We start from the raw sequence: 18,537 nt of genomic DNA, 5'->3' as shown, positions 1-18,537 counted from the left end.
ATTTGGTGACAAGCATGGTACGACGTTGTGCGAGCTGCATCGCAATTCTGGATGGACATATTTCATACTGAAATGTCTCTCCGCATAGTTTCTTTAAGCACTGTACATCATTTCCTTAACTACATCCTTAGGAAATTTTTAACTTTTGCCAAAAACATATTGCAATTTAATTTGTACGAAATTTATAACACATTTTTGTGCAATATAATTTATTAGTATGCTGGCAATAAACTTATGTCCACATTTGGATGTAGTCGTGAAAACGTTTTTTCATATACAGGTATAAATGTAGTTAATCCTTAGCTTTTGTACACCAGTGTATATTTTAAGTAGGATTCTCGATACATATTTGTAGGAAGTTAACAACACATATTAAAGAAATTTATTTATATATATTATACCTGTATATGAAACGTTTTTTCATATACAGGTATAAATGTAGTTAATCCTTAGCTTTTGTACACCAGTGTATATTTTAAGTAGGATTCTCGATACATATTTGTAGGAAGTTAACAACACATATTAAAGAAACTCTCATATGTCCGTAATCATACTCGTAAATAATAAGGCTGCAGACATACTCGTATATGAAAAAGATCTGTCAGTCTGGAGAATGTCTAGAACACACTTGGACTCTCAATAACAGTGTCTAACGTGTGATTGCAACATCCTACATAAATATTAGTGTCAACCAAGTGCAACACATCTAGTCTATAAGAACGATAATCAAAAAGGGAATTCTGACTATTTACCCATCTTTTGAGGGCTTTTTTAGCAAACAAATACGATGCTTTAGGACAAACATCGCGCATTAGTAACTTTCTATTTCAATACATTTTTGTTTGTTTGATGAGAGCATGACAATAATCAAATCAGATGAGTGAATCTGTGCACCGATCCACCACCCCCCCTTTTTTTTTCCTGCAGTTATCATAGTGAATATTTTCATCACGCCCACATAAATTCAAGTTTTCGAACCACCCGTCAAGAATCAAGTTTATTCTGCATGTGGTGCACGTGTTTTTGTTTTTTTTTACCTTTTTTTCACGTTGAGCAATCATGCATGGGAGTCTAGAAATAGCATCAGAACTTAGATACAAGATGCTCTTACCATCTGCGGTTACATCTTCTTAAGCAGAATGATTACCTACCGGCAGTAATCACAGCTGGTGTTCATGAATGCACGACTGCTGCTAAACAAACAGCAGTTACTGGAGTTTCTTTACATCCAATATAACTACTTCTCGAAAGCAATTCGAAAATACTTTTTTTTGATTTCGAGTAAATAGTTGAAGTCATTTACCTACACGAAGAAAAGAAAAAAAAAGGATTAATGAACGCACATCAAACATTTGGTGCTAATCCTAACAAGGTAAATATGGTATTTACACATATAATTACCATTATATGTGTAAATACCATTACACATATAATGGTAATTATACCTGGCTTTATTTTAATAATGTTCAGATTATAAGAGACGTTGACTACTAGTTTAGTAACGATGCGTTTCGAATTTTAAATTCAAACTGCATATTAAAATTATTTACTTATTTTCTTTTTTTATCGAAAATATAACCTGTTCGTATCTATTATTTATTGCACTGAAGTGTTATATTGACAGTACAGTAGGTGTCAACCAAAGCTTGCATGGCAACATAGATTAGAATAAAATTTATTCTCAGCTTGTAAAGATGACCTTATATTTAGCGTCCAGAAGTGCTAGAGACATAAAAACTTTCTAATTTTAGTAGACATTTAACCACATCATCCCTAATAAGCGGATGGACTTTAGAAACGTTGTACTTGAAGTTTCAAGTTCGTTTGCTGCTAGTCGTTGCAAAACATTTCAGATTAAAAAAAAAAAAAAAAATCAGCTAACGCCTTTTTATTCCCGTATACGGGAGTAGGCGAGGCCATTTAGCCCTATCTAACTTTTGGAGACTGAGTGGGCAGTTCAATCTCCACTGGTACCCAATCAGAGACAGATGGCCCAAGGCTATCACTAATTAAGCGGTACGCAGTGAAGAGAGACGGCTCAAATGTGCCGCCATCTCGTGGTCCCTAACCCTAACACAATATATTTAATGTCTGAAATAATGTGGGTTCTACGGTCGATTTTCTTGAGTTTACAGGACGAAAAACCCGAGTTTCCGGGAGGAAAAACCTGCTTGCCCGTGCCAGAGATCGACTAACTCGGGAACCGGTCGAAAAAAGGCTTAGAAAAATTTCCTCTAGTCGCCGACTAGACTCGAAACCAAGACTTCCTTCGTGCGGCCAAGCGCGGTGGTATGCAAACGCCACATCCACTGAGCTACACAGGCTCTCATTTCAGATTATGCTTTAAAATATTTTGAGCTTGTAAAGCTTCTTGATATATATCTATCCTTCCAGAAACTTTTTATACAGGATGAATCATAACTGTCAATGATATATACTTATATCTATAATACTACTTTAGCAGTTGTAACAAATCAAGCATGAAAAGGATTAATTCCTTGATTTTCTGTCTTTTGACTTTGGTTGTTGTTGTTGTTAATTGGTTGTATGAGGAGGAGAAAGTGTTGGTTAATAAGTAATCTTCTGGTTAGTTTCTCTAAGCGGCTATCGAGGCATATTTTGTAGTCTAATTATGGTCACTTTTCGATTTCTCTCCACTGAATCAAGTTTCTGACATTCTTAGTCCCTAATTCTAATCCACTCCTTTTTTCCCCTTAGGCTACTTCTAAACAATATCCTATATTCATACCTCTGGTGTATGCTCATTATAAGCTCTGGTATTCATATTCGATTTTACCGTATGGTCACAGACTCATTTAGTACGTTTAAGGAATGAAAATTCGGTCACCTCCATATATGAGGTCAGCTATTCCATCTTCAGTTGAAAAAAACCTCATTTACTCAGAAGATATGTGACTCACGTGAGTGACAAAGAGTACTAATGTCTTATTGAACAATGTGAATTACTCTATTAAAATATTTGCGGTATACATTTCGACAGTATTTATTCAATGCATTTTAAAATCATGAACTGAGCATTAACCCTAAATGAAAATACAAAAAATATATAATTGATAAAAAATAGAAAAAAATATCCTTAGTACACTCAAGGTTCAAAATATGTTATAAGTTTGCAAATAACCTTTAGTGGGCGGGAGCAACATAAAAATAATCTTACCTGCCACTTGCTTTTTACATCATTTGATTTCGCAGAAGCAGGACAGAATTGTAGGGCAGTTGTTATCACCAAGAACACCGCCATCCCCTCCTTCAGGAACAATGATGATTGCTTGAGTGACTGCCACATTGAGGTAAAGATAGTCTCAACCACAGACGTGTGCACTGGAAATAATAAAATATTGATAATTGAAATTATTTTGATTATGCTTTGAAAATGCAATGCAGTTGTATAAATGACTTTCTATGCCATATTATTATTAGTATTATTATCTGGATATTGCGAAGTAGACGAAAGTGACAAAGAGTGAAATTAATGGTGTTTTTTAAGTGGATTTTTCAATCGTCCCTTCCACTTAGAGTCTGAGTAGATAAATGAGGATTCTAGTAATACTAGTAGTTCGATAGTAGTTGCTTACTGCAGGACATTAGACTTTGGAATACAGAGATAGAACGCTAATTTCTCTTAGATTAGATACATTTCAAGATGTGGAAGAAAGTGGCATGGACTGTAAGGAACTGCAGCATTGACCAAGATGTAGTACAAGAAAGTTTATCCCGTTGTTTAAGCTTTGATCACACCTCATCCATCGACTGGATTAATAACTAAATTAAATCAACACTAGGCCAGTGGACTGTTGGTTGTAAGATTTGCAAAAATATGAATTTCAGTTTTTAGATGGGAAGATAAAGTCATATGACTTAAGCATATAACCTGCTGAGAGGTGTTTACATAATTACAGAATTGATCTGATGAAATTATCTGTAATTAGAAAGGAAGTATATAATGCACGGGGGAGAGCAATAGCCTTATGTTAGAAGCAGATGGAATTATTTTTAATCGGAAAGGAAGTATATATAATGTAGGTTAGAAGCAGATTTCTTGCCTGAATTTGGTAGTCTAGTAGAATTCGTTGCCTGAGGATTTAGCGAATGCGAAATCTCTGAATGAATTCAAGCCACCATAGGGTGAATATTGCGGCAGTAGGAATGAGCGTGTGTCTACGAGGAATAGTAGTAGTGAAGAAAAATAAAGTGATGCATGTAGACCTCCAAGAGTGAATCTTCTGAGTTCTGAGATGTTTGTTGTAATGAAAATAATACAGTGGAAACAATTAAGCCATCTTATGTAAAATCTTAGTATTTAATTAATTATTCATATACCAAAATTTTTCAGCATATGTTCTTATCCATTTTGATTGTATTACTAGACAATCAAAATGGATACGATAAACAGAATAAAATAATTATCAAACGCAAGTTTAAGCGTAACAGTGGGGCTTTGGCCTAATGGTTAGATATTCTAAATGGTTAGATACGTCTAAATATTTTAAAATATTTTTTCGCACTATCACAGAATTTTACGAATACGTAAAATTCAATCGATAAATAATACAAACAATAAATAAAAGACTATAATTAGTTTCAAGAGTTCCGGCAGCTCAGCCTACCTATTATCCAGTTATTCCCACCTTTAGGTGGAAATAACTGGATTCGAATTCCGGTAGGATGAAGAACCTTTATCAAGACTTTTCAGTTAAAAATGAATTTACCGGTCTCATAAGGTGGTGGAAGAGTTTCTTTCTGAAATTTAAGCATAAGAATAGCTACCTTTAACCTAAAAGTATGATTACGAAAGTCCAATCTGGACAGGTCGTAGGACTTAAGAACCTAATAAGAATAGCGCATTTTATTATTATTATAACGTTAATTGCAACAGATACAATATCAACAAGTTTAACAACGTCTCTTTAGAATACATGTCATATATAACTAGTTGCTCAAAAATGAAACTCTATTAGACAAAATAATCTTTCAATTTTATCTATTCTTTATAATGATAAATTAAGAGTTAAGAAGGAAAAGTGAAGACGAAACAACTAAGATCGTTGTATTATGTTTCTTATATTAACATTTTAAAATGGGATCCTAAAATTCCATTGCCTAGTAATCACAAGTCGCAAACAAGACGAAACTATATAACAACATCATCTTCTGTATACGTTTTTGCGAGATGCTTATTTTATTTATCTAAATTTCTTCAACTTAACTGACCTGTGGAAGCCGTTTGTTTAAGTTTCAATAAACCTTCCTGAAATAAACACGCTAGCAAGAGAAAGAGAGCTAAGAGATAGAGCACGAATAGACAAAAAAAAAAGTATGTGTGCCGTTTTTACAGAAGAACCATTTACGATATTATCTAGTAGTTAATGCACGATAATGGTGCGAGAAATAACTGCGATTACAGTTTTCTCAAATTAGTGAGAAAAGAGGATTTAGTCGTTAGTGGCTTCCGTTTCTTATGTATGTGGGAAGCCTGTTGACTGGGTGTAGGTTGATTTTACACTCTCTCCCGAGTATTGTGGCTGTGTAGTCACTTTCACGCTTCAAAATGTAATTAACAGCAATTAAATGGCGTAACTACACTGTCGTAATGTTCAGCAATGCGAGAAAGCCTAAGAGCTTAGCGCCCAATGAAAGCCTCAGGGCCATAACAAAACTGAACAGGGAATACTTATGTAAAGCTCTCACGAAACTTACCAAAAGCTTATAGCTGCTTGAGGGGGGGGGGACAGAAACGAAAAATTATGGTTATGTCACTCTTTGCAGTTGTATGGTAATCTGTTTTAAGAATCTTAGTTCATAATATATAAAACGTTTCTATAATACAACCGTTTTCCAGTTGTCATATCTTAATTCTGTCACACAAAAGCTAAATTTCACTTTACTACCATTTTTTAAATGCAATGATTTAATTTCTTCTATCAGCAGTTAGTGTAGCGCAAGATTACAAACTTGAAAATACAATAATACAAGTTTGTATTTTCAAGTAATACAAGTTAATAATACAAGTTTGTAATCTTACAAACTTGTATTATTAAGGATGGATTCAGTTTGAGAGCACTCTGAAACAACTTGCGATATTGTTATTTAACATTCTTTTGCAGTATTTTTATATGTAAAATAAATTTCTTTATTCATTGATTCATTGATAAATTCATTTCTTTATTCATTGTGTATGACCTGTTTATTTGAAATCTGAAAATTTCATATGTTAAAGTTTTATGTGAAACGATAAAGTCTGCACCAACACGTTGGATATTTTAAAAATGTAGGCATGCGCAATTAGAAACAACTATACGACTGAATTTATAATCAGTCTCTTTTTATCAACAAATGGAATATTCTTCGCCGCTAGTCAAACGTTTGGTTTATTTTTAACTTTTAAACTTTTCCATTCCTTGAGATTTTGTACATACTTTATATGTATTTCTTTTGATATATTTTTTCAATGCGTCACTGGATTATATACATACTGCGCCTTATTTTTTTAATGCATTAATGGACATTTTCGAAGATCCATTTTTCGTCAGCTCATATTTCATTCAGTGAGGTCTCGAGTGTGTATCTTAAGTTCTACTAGCAGCCATATCACTTCTTCTTTTCAAGTCATCTGCTATAATATATTCCATTTAATTATACAGTACGTCATTACGTTATAATGCATGCACATGTATGATTACATCGTTTTTTACTGCATTTCAGCAACATTCATTAATTAAAAAAACTTTAATTAATATCAGAAATTTATCAATTTATTATTCATTTATTTTGAAAAAATGCATCATTTGTTGGACCAAATCCTATAAAACTTAGAGTAGACTAAAGATTGTCTATTTAATTTGGATACGGAAAATTCATAAAATTCTCCAAGCAATTTATTTTTGAATGATGACATAAGCCAAATGCTGTTGGAAAATAACTTTTAGCCTTGCTTGAATCGACTTTCCTCAACTGGGAGAGTTCTTCTTCTTCTTGTTTTAGGCATATTTTCTAGTGAAAGAAAGTATGTGTGTGTGTGTGTGTGTGTGTGTGTGTGTGTGTGTGTGTGTGTGTGTGTGTGTGTGTGTGTGTGTGTGTGTGTGTGTGTGTGTGTGTGTGTGTGTGTGAAAGGTCGCAAACCTATTGTACATTAGCACCATGGATGGACTAAGGGTTCAGTAATCCGATTCCTCCGCTCTAGTGACCAAACATGAAACTTTTTTCAAGCTACTTTGCGCCCAAGCTTATTTTAAAAGTAATTCCGCTTTTTCAGTATGAGCAAGAGAAATAACGGAGTCACGCAAAACAAAATATAACTTTTTCCAGGAATTGTTCCACTTCTTGGAAAAGAATTATTTATCCTATCGAGACAGTACATATTTATATTTTCACTTTAGAATATTTTGTATAAATAAACTACAATCAACATCAAAGCGAAGACAAATATTGGCCGCAATCAGTGGCGAAACTGCTATCAAGCTGTACAATTAAAAATATAAAATGAGAATATGTTCTCATTAATTTGTACAAGAATATCACATTCTTAGGTTTGTATTATTTTTGTCTCCTTTTTCAACCTCTAATGAGAGCGATGATGCGCAGGTTTGAAAAGTTACCATTTTTGTATTGGTAAGTTTGAACTTGAAAATTGCCTTTACCCTTTATTTATGGTGATCCCTCCTAAGATAGGTTCAAAACCCGTTGTATATTAGTTCACGGTTAGCAGACAAAAAGTGAAGTAAATTGCGAAACCCTGCTGAAGAAAACAGATATGTTACATTTCAAGCCTTCAATGTCTCCAATGTGCAAGTCTGACATTACGTAACGAAAATTTAGTGTTCGTTACGTAATGTCAGACTTCAGTGTCCATTTTGCTAAAAGCTATCAACCCGATATATTATGCAGCAATAGCTGCTATCACTTCACTGGGTGAAGAAATTCAGGTGGATGATGATGAGGAGGAGGTGGTGGTGGTGGTATTAGAGCTGTTGCACAAACTAAATAAGAATTCAGCCAGCAATAGGAACTGATGAGATATCAGCACGGATGCTAAAAGATGTTCAGCTGAACTGACTATTCTTTGACCAGGCTGTATAATTTGAGTCTCAGAACAGGGAAGATTCCACAGGAGTGGAAAGAATGTATGCTAATCTCATTGCATAGCATAGGAGTGCTGCAAAGACCGATGTATCAAACTATCGACCAATCAATATCTCAGGATTGGTGATGAAGATTTTGGAAAAGTTGGTTAGGGTTCTCATTCAGAAATGGATTGATAGAGAATCTCTACTTTGCAATAAGTTTAGTAAGAGAAGATCATGTCTTAGCAAATTACTCACATTCTATAATGTTACCATTGAGCGAGATAAGTGGTACGAATACATCATTATACTTTTGGATTTTGCGAAGGCTTTTGACAGAATACAGCATGGAAGACTGTTGCATAAATTGGAGAATATGGGATTAGATTATAAAATATTAGCGTCGTTAAGAGGATGACTGACTGACATATCAAAAAGTGGTATACGGAGAGGTGAGTTTGCAAAATCTAAGGTAACCAGTGGTGTACCATAGATATCAGTCCTTAGTCCATTGTTAATCAATGGAAGGATCTAAGGCAACATGCAGCTATTTGCTGATGTGCCAAAGATAGGTACGGTAATCCGGATTGAGACTGATATGCAGTGCTTGCAGAATGATTCGAATAGGCTGGAATTATGGACATGTGAAAATGGATGTCAATTCAATGTCAGTAAATGTAAAGTCATGCTCTGTGGCATAATTAGATACCCAATGTTGTATTATATTGATGGGATTATGCTAGAAGAAACTGATCAGGCTAGGGATCTTGGAGTGTTAGTAGATAGCAAGTTGAAGTTCAGGGTCATGTAGCAAAGATTGCAAATACCACTCAAAAGATAATTGCAATGCTGAAAGGAACTTTGACATGTAAAGATATGGATGTCATCTGCCTCTTTACAAGACCTTGATAAGACCTCACTTCGGCTATTGTGCATAGGTTTTGTCTCTTGGTTTTCATTGTGATTCTGTTACAGTGGAGAGAGTGAAAAGTAGACTGTTAAAAATGATATCAGGATTGTGGAATTCTGATTATGCAGACTGATTGAGAATTTGTAGAGTGCAGACACTAGCAAACAGAAGAAAGAGGGGTGATATGATTGAGACGTACAAACTTGTGAAATGGTCACATCAACACAGGATTTGAGTTGATGAAATTTTTCATTTTATGGGGGGTGGGAAAAGGACAAGAAGACATCCTCGGAAGTTGAGAATGACGTCAAGAAGAAGGTGAGGACTAGATTTTTTTCTCGTAGAGTGGTGCATGATTGGAATGGATTGCTGTTGGATATTGTATATGCAAGCAGTGTGAATGAATTCAAGAACAAGTATGATTACTGGTGCGAGTAAAATGTGGCCTCCCTAGATGAGTCCCTAACTTCCTAGAGGTCTCTCTCTCTCTTTTTTTATTATGTCTCAGATACATTACATACATAGATACAGTAATAATTATATATAAACGTGTGTGTATATATATATATATATATATATATATAATATTTATAATACATTACAATTGTGAATAACAGATACTTGCAAGTTAATAATTTTTTTTTCTCTGTATAATGTATTATATTCTTTCTTTGGGAAGCATTTCTGATTTCTTTCTGGAAGCTTAGCAGAGCTTATCTGAGGAAGATAATAGATGATAGATGGCGATGGATTCATGGTTATGTTTCTACACTGGTCGCAAGCCAGGTGTTGGTTTTACTATTTGTTGGTACGTGCTTGGAAGACTTCAACTGCTATTACAGTTTAACTTTTTTTTTTTTTTTTTTGCAAATAGGATTGGATTTAGACATGGTGTGTGTGGGGGGTGCGCGCGTGGGGGGGGGGATAGAAACAAGAACTGCTCTAATTTTCATTCTCGCTATAATATTTATATAGCGCCTGTTTCAGATCTCTGTATGTTCCTAGGTTTCTGTTGTCAAACGGCAGTTTGTTTATCATGTCAGGTACATAGAAGTCTCGGGTGGCTTTGCCGTAGTGATTGTTGTACTTATATATTATGTAGTTTGTTAACTGTGGTCTTGTTATTTGATATGTTGTTCTGGTTACTCTATAGGCTGGGCTGTAGTAGTGTTTTAACATGACTGTGTAGTGGCATAAGTGTTTCACCTTAAATATTTTGTGTTTTGTCCATGCTTCCTGCATAAATGTGGGTTGTTCCCAGAATATCAGTTTTACCATTTTATCTTGCAACCATTGTAACCTGTTAAGTCTGTAGTCTGCGCAGAATGCGTATGATGTGATTGCATATCTTAAAATGTTTTCACATAATGCTTTATAGATTAGTATTTTTATGTGGGTTGGGACAATGTCTTTTAATCTGTTTAGTTTTCTTGCTATTATCCTAAGCTTGGTATGTAGGTAGTTTGTATGGCTATTCCAACTTTTGATCAGCATCGAAGTGAAGTCCGAGATAGCCTGTTGTTTTCACCTGTGTGATGATTGTGGTTTTAGGTTCTGTGCTTTGTGTATAGGAGGATGAATGTCGGATAGTGAGATATTTAGTTTCTATGGGCACGGTTTGGGGTTTTTTGAATATCATTAGCTTTGTTTTTCCAGGGTTAATATATATGCCGTTTTCGGTTAACCAGTTAGTGATTTGATTGATGTCGTGTTGCATATTTGTGTAAGCGATATTTGCGTTGTTGTGAATGGATACTATGGCCATGTCGTCTGCGTACTGGAAGATTTTACTTTTTAGGGGAAGGTGGATTATGTCGTGTGTGTATATGTTAAATAGAATGGGAGATAGGACAGCTCCTTGCGGTACTCCACAGGTTACATGTACCTCTTTGCTGTACGCTGATCCTATACGTGTGGTGTGCTTTCTGTTTTTCATGTATGCTTGAAACCACTGGAGTAGACGACCTCCAATTCCGATATGCGTTAGTTTCGTTAACACACAAAACCTAACACACAAGGTTTTGTGTGTTAGGTCAATAAATACCACTAATTTTATTCTGTTTTTATCTAATGAAGCGTTTATTAGGTCTGTGAAATCTTCCAGGAGTGTTGCTGTTCCTTTATTTTTTTGAAAGCCATATTGTGTTTTGGGTATGATTTGAAATTTTTCAACGTATGTGGAGAGTTTATGATGCACGATGCGCTCCATGATTTGGTTGATTACAGACAACGTGGCGATGGGTCTGTAATTACTTATAATGTTTCTTTTTCCATGTTTGTGTATGGTTATGGTTGTGATTAATGCAGTCTTTAGTGTTTCAGGTATGTGTCCCGTTTCGAAGATTTTATTTAACAGTTTTTGTATAACTGGAAGTAGGTTGGTTGAGTGTTTCTTGATGTCTTTTGGTCTGATTCCGTCTATCTCCGATCCACTGTTAGGGTTAATTTGTTGAATTGCCAGTGATAGTTCTTCTTTTGTTACTGTGGGGAACCACATCGACTGGTTTGCTCGTGGACCTAGTGAAAAATGTTCGTTTGTGTGAGGAAAGGTTGTTTCTTGTAGTTTTTGGACAGAGTTCACGAAGTGCTGATTAAAGTTGTTTGCCAACTGTTTGAGGGATTTGGGGTCGCAGGTAAAACTGTGTTTTATTGTTTCTGAGGCAGTGGTTCTGTATATATTGTCTAGCATTTCATTAATCAGGTGCCAGGTTTCCTTTATGTCATTCTGAGCTGTTGTTAATTTGTTGCTGTAATAGTTCATTTTTGCCGTTCTAATCTATGTTGTTAGGAGATTCCGTTTTCTTTTGTATTCAGCTTTTAAAGCGATATTGTTCGGCGACTTCTTAAGTTGTTTCCATAAGGCATCTTTTCTTTGTATGTCTGTTAATATGCTGTCTGTTACCCATGGATTTTGTTTCGTTTGGGGGGGGGGTATTTTTATTTTTGTTAATGCTTTGTTATATATTTTGTTAAATGCAAGTTTACGATTATTATATACAGCTTCAGCAGAGTCTAAAGATGCTAACTGCATCCAGTCTGTTTTTCTGATTTCATCGTTTACTATTGTTTCGTTTGGAATGCTATAATACTGTTTAGTAGTCTCAGTGAGTTTTATGGGTTCTGGTTCAGTGTGTAACTGTAATGCTGTGAAATAATGGTCTGCCAGTTTGCATGTTATGACGGCTGCTGTGTGGCTGTTTGGAGGGACCCCTTATATTTATATGATCAATGCAGGATGAGGTTGTTATGTTTCCAACTATCTCTTCTCTTGTATATGACTGTATGGATGGGGTTATGTTATATGCCGATAATAGGTCTAGGTATTCTTCTGTGTTGTTATTTATGTTCCTAATGTTTATATTAATGTCTCCTATTATTATCAAGTATTCCGAGGCGCCTACTTCCGTGGCTGAAAGCCATCTGTTTAGTTCTTCAAGGAATTTTGTGGTGCTTAAGTTGGGTGGTCTGTATATTGCGTTTAATATCAAGGAGTTTTCTTGTTTGATGTTTTTAATTTCGATGCATATGTTTTCTCTAATTTATAGTTTATTTCTGTTACTTCTAGTTTATGTTTAGTAAATATTATTATACGTCCGCCTCGTTTTGTTTGTCTGCAGTGTTTTTGTTGTTGAAAGTGTGACATTTGGTAGGTGGATGCCTCTTCGTTTGTCGTAGATACTTCAGTCAAAAAAATAAATAAAATAATAAAAAAATAAAATAATAATAATAATAATAATAATAATACGAAAAAGTTCATAAAGAGTCCACATTTGGATTCTACCTGGCATCCTTTAGTTTGAAAAGTATAGACACATCTACTCGCCTAAACAACAAGCTACATTATAAATTGTTTTGTGTCTCTCACCAACTATGGCGTTTATTAGTACTGCGAATGTGGTGGTAAATATTTTTAAATTTATTTTTTAACTATTTATTTATTTATTTTACATAATTTTAATTTACATTTTAATTATTTATTTTACATAATCCCGAAACCTGTTCTAGAGACCCAATATGGAACTCCAGTCTTCAATCAATGGAAGGTGATCTCACACCAGCCGATGATTACAAACACCCAGCGCAAAAAGTGGATTCGAATCCGCCAACGCCTGTTCCAATTTGAATTGGGAAAAACTTTAATTTTATCATTATCCTAGGATATATATCAATATATCCTTAGGATAATAACACCATTTTTTATGCATTAAGCTCTCTCTCTCTCTCTCTCTCTCTCTCTCACACACACACACACACACACACAAAGAGAGAGAGAGAGAGAGAGCGTGTGTAAAAAAACATTCTTCATGAATGGTGATTCTAAAAAAAAATTATACACGTGTAGGAAGCAGCAACCACAGACTTGTTTAAGAAAATATCTTTGCACATTTGACGAACACGAAAACAGCAAGCACACACACACACACACACACACACACACACACACACACACACACACACACACACACACACACACACACACACACACACAAAAAAAAAAAAAAAAAACGTCTCCCTACGCGATGTCAATATTTAAAAAAATGTTAAATAAAAATAAAGAGCACTCAACTTCGATACAATAGCGTTAACGATCTCATAAGGAAATATGAAGAAGTATTCAGATATCAAAGACGTTTAAAGAATCATTGGAAAACAAGTGACTGAAGAAAAGGATTTCCAAAGTTGAAAGGTTATTTTTATAGTGAAGGAGGAAACTACATAATACATTTCTTCTACACTTGATTATTTCTTTAGAAATATATTCGAAGAATTTGTACTTTTTTCAGTAAACAATATAGCTCTGGGAGCTTTTCCTTCCAGAAAGTTGGGTGTTTCATTTCGCAAAAGAGGCAAACTGGGCAGAAAAACACACGTAATATACAGATATAGGAGACTACTCGAATAAGGATTATCCACCCTATTCTGTCGGATTTCGTTACGAAAGGCTAAAGCGCACATTATTTGTCTATTCGAAAACCAGAAAGGAAACATATGTTATTGACCTCAGTTATTATCGTATGATATAAGTTCTGTTTCATTTTATGTTTCGTTTTTTGGTTGTTTCTTTCAATGAATAAAGCTCGAAATAAGAGGACGTTGTTGCTGATTTTTACTGTCAAAATAAAAAGAGGAAAACTAAAGAAAACAGAAAAAACTTGTAAAGACATATTTAACATTTTTAGGTGTAAACCGTGCAGAAAACAATATTTTTAGAGAAAAATATTTACACTAAAAGCACATTATAATTTTTTTATTGTTTGTTATGAACAAAAAGTGTCGTGGATTTCCTATAATTGATGGAATTATGGATTTTGGCATGGAATGCTTACTAAAATATGACGTGACAGAAGGAACGCGAGGGCAAAGAGTGTTAGATTTGATTATAGCCTCAGATGGCGTTTCAGTTAAAGACGTAACTATTCTGCCCTCCGGTTGGTGACAGTGATCATGCAGTACTCACTTGGGAAGTGACTAAGTTTATGAATGTTCCATTCAGAAAAGGTTACATGATGAACTACAAAGCAGGAAATTATGACCAACTGAGGAGTATACTGAGCTCAGTGGAATGGGATCGGTTGCTGGATGGAAAGAATATCGGCAGTGCATGGGGAGCATTTAAACAATACTAAAATGATACGATTTCAGAATGTGTCCCAAGAGTTCGAAGAATAAATAGAGTAAGAGACAAATGGATATGTAATCTTATTAAGCAAGAGATTCGTAAGAAAATGATGATGTGGAAGGAATACCGTTTGCATAAGGATGACATCCGGTATGAACGTTATAAGCAGCAGGCTAGGATAGTCACAAGGGTTGTACGTAAAGCAAAGTTGGTATGATGAGTATGAAAAGAAACTGGCTCTGCGTGATAAAGACAATCCACAAGAATTCTATCGATATGTTGCAAGTAAACGAAAGAATGAATATGAAAGAATAACTCTTATAAATCCAGATGGAGTAGGTTACAGATGCAGAAAAGGTTTCAGTTAATGAGTGCCCATTTTGTTAAAAGCTATCAACTTAGTGAACGCAATTGAGCTCACGGTTACCTCTTCACTAGATGAATAAACGCAGGTGTGTGAGGCCGAGGTTTTAGAGCTGTTGCACAAATTGAATAGGAATTCAGCAATAGGGACTGATAGAATATCAACACGTGTGCTAAACGAGTATTCAGATTAACTGGCCACTCCTTTGACCAGGCTGTTTAATATGAGTCTCAGAACAGGGAAGATTCCACAGGAATGGAAGGAATGTATGGTAATTCCATTGCAAAAGGGAGGTGTAAAGACTGATGTATCCAACTATCGACCAATTAGTATCTTAGGAGTGGTGATGAAAATTTTGGAAAAATTGGTGGGGCTCCTATTCAGAAATAGGTTGATAGTGAATCTTTACTTTGCAATGAACAACATGGGTTTACAAAGGGAAGGTCATGTTTTAGCAACTTTCTAACATTCTATAACAATGTTACCTCTGAACTAGACAAGGGGAATGGATACACCATGATACTTTTGGATTTTGCTAAGGCTTTTGACAGAATACAGCATGGTAGACCGTTGCATAAATTGGAGAAAATGGGTTTAGGTTATACAATATTAGCATGCATAAGAGGATGGCTGACTGACAGATATCAAAAAGTGGTATACGGGGGGGGAGATCTGAGTCTGCAAGGTTATAAGTAACAAGGTTAAGTTAATAAGTGGTGTACCACAAGGACCAATCCTTGGTCCACTGTTATTCAATCTGTACATTAATGATATTGGGAAGGATTTGGCAAGCGACGTACAGCTATTTGCTGATGATTGAAAGATAGGTAGGGAAATCAGGAATGCTGCTGATATGCAGTACTTGCAGAATGAATTGAATAGGCTGGAATTGTGGGCATGGGAAAATGGGTGTCATTTCAACGTGAGTAAATGTAAAGTCATTCACTTCGGCATGATTAGATATCAAATGTCGTATTATATCGATGGGATTAGGCTAGAAGAAACTGATGAGGCTAGGTATCTTGGAGTGTTAATAGGTAGGAAATTGAATTTTAGGGCCAATGTGGCAAAGATTGCAAATATAACTCAAACGATAATTGCAATTTTGAAACGAACGTTCGCAAAGATAGCGATGTTATTTTACCTCTTTACAAAGCCTCACTTGGACTATTGAGCGCAGGTCTGGTCTCCTGGTTTCCGTTGTGATTCATTGGAGAGAGTACAAAGGAGAGTGTTAAAATGATATCATTGGATTGTGATTATGAAGACAGATTGAGAATTTGTAAACTGCATACACTAGCAAACAGGAGAAAGAGGGGTGATATGATTGAGACTTACAAACTTCTGAAAGGATCATACAAGATTTCAACTAACGGAATTTTTCAATTTATGGAGGGTGAGGAAAGGACGAGAAGGCATCCTTGGAAGCTGAGAATGAAGAATGAAAGAAAGGTGTGAGGAGTAGATTTTTTTCTCAGAGGGTGGTGCGTGATTGTAATGGATTGCCTTTGGATGTTGTGAGTGCAAGCAGTGTGAATGAATTCAAAAATAAGTATGATAGCTGGTGTATGTAGTATGGGGCCTCCCTCGATGAGTCTGACTCCCTGGAGGTCTCTCTTAATAATAATAATAATAATAATAATAATAATAATAATAATAATAATAATAATAATAATAATAATAATAATTATTATTATTATTATTATTATTATTATTATTATTATTATTATTATTATTATTATTATTAATGAAAAACTGCAAAGTATAGCCTATTTGATCACAAAAGAAATGAAGAAATTATGAAAGAATTAAACCAAGAACCAGCATTAAAAAAATTAAAAAATATAAACATAAATGGATGGAACACGTTCAAAGAATGAAAACAGAAAGATTACCAAAACAAGCCTTAAAGTACAAGCCATTAGGAAAAAGAAAACCAGGACATCCTCTTAAACGATTCAACGATGAATTCTAAGGCCGGAACACGCCATGCTAGGCCTAAATCCTTGATACGCATGATGATGATGATTAAAAATAAAATAAAATAAATAAAAATATTAAATAATAATAATAATAATAATAATCTGACTATAAATACCGTCATGATCAAGTGGCTAAAATAGTTCATTGGCATGTATGCAAAAAATATGGCTTACCTACTTCTGATAACTGGTGGCAGCATAAAATTGAGACTGTATTGGAAAACGAAACAGCCAAAATTCTTTGGGACTTTAGAATACAAACTGATCGGCATTTGGAACACAATAGACCTGATATCACAATTATCGAACATCGACAAGTTTGGATTATTGATATCGCAGCACCCAGTGATAACAACATTAACAACATTAGGAAAAAATTACTAAATATCGAGATCTGGTAATCGAAGTTGTCCGACTGTGGCTTAACCACACCAAAGTCATCCCAATAGTTATCGGTGCACTTGGTGCAACTTCAAAGAAGTTGCACCAAGTTTAAAATTGTTTAAAGTTGCACTTGGTGCAACTTTAAACATCAATGAAGTAACCCCGTATGACCTACAGAAAAAGCACTACTTGGAACAGTCCATATTTTACGACGCTACCTGACGGACTGTTCTTAGATTCTTGGGTAGAATCTGAATTGTTCTGTATCACTAATCAAATTGTTGTTTAAATAATGTTGTTTTAAATCTTGTTTTGACTGTATATCAATTATGTGAATAAATAAATAATAATAATAATAAATATAAACTCAGCATTTTTAGAAATATAACCGTGAAAACGTATAAATGTTTATATCTCTTTCTCTCTATATATAAAAAGGAAAGTCTAATTTTGATCTTGGGCCGTGATCTTGAGTAAATCTTGAATGTGTTTCTATGCTCGTTTCACCACCGAATAGCACTTAAGCATGGACTAGCCAATGTCAAGTTCTGAAAGGGATTAGCCTCATTCCTTTTATCAGCGTCAATAGCTTACGTGTAATGACATCTAGTTAGGCTATTACTGAATCGAGAGCGTCGAACCATTTTCGTTGGAAAAAAAAAAAAAACGTAACATTTCACTTTTTTGAATACCCATAGCATTTCACACAGAGGAACGGCCGACATTAAGTACAGTAGTGAACAAATTAATCCGAACAAGTCGAATTATCATAAATTTTGGTTTTGGTTGGTTTGATTTTTTGTTTTAATTCACAATAATTTTGGTTTGAGTTTCGGTTTTCTATTTTCTGTTTTGGTTTTAGTTCACTGTTTTGATCGAGTACTGCGGGTTTCAACTGTTTTAACTGTCTCTGCAATGTTCATTAATAAACTTGTGCGTTTTTAATAGTTTAAACAAGTTGACATTCGTCGTAGTGTTTTATTCATTTTGTGCAGCTATAAAATGAATACATCTCCAAGAAGGTGTTCAGAAATATGTACTATTTCTCTACACACATCCATGGCTTAAAAACAAATTGCCAATGGGAGTATTGTTGGTTTGGGTACTGTTAATGCGATTTTAAAAAGTTTTATTGAGACAGGTACCTTTTCTCCTGACAGAAAAGGAAAATGTGAGCGGAAAAGGAAAACTACACT

General features: G+C 34.7%; 1 protein-coding gene across 1 annotated transcript in view; it reads right to left on the bottom strand.

The window, feature by feature from the left end:
- LOC150110578 (U-scoloptoxin(11)-Ssd3a-like) overlaps window positions 1-18,537 on the bottom strand; it is an 84,447-nt gene that overhangs the window by 30,541 nt on the left and 35,369 nt on the right. Inside the window, exon 2 of the mRNA XM_090394967.1 lies at window positions 3,179-3,342. Within this exon, the coding sequence (XP_090251093.1) occupies window positions 3,179-3,342 (164 nt within the window). The remainder of the gene's footprint in view (window positions 1-3,178; window positions 3,343-18,537) is intronic.

This window comes from Typopeltis vanoorti, chromosome 1, assembly GCF_054136105.1.
Source record: "Typopeltis vanoorti isolate ZY-2024b chromosome 1, IOZ_Tvanoo_1.0, whole genome shotgun sequence".
Classification (NCBI taxonomy): Eukaryota; Metazoa; Arthropoda; class Arachnida; order Uropygi; family Thelyphonidae; genus Typopeltis; species Typopeltis vanoorti.
This window is presented reverse-complemented; position numbering and strand designations above follow the sequence as displayed.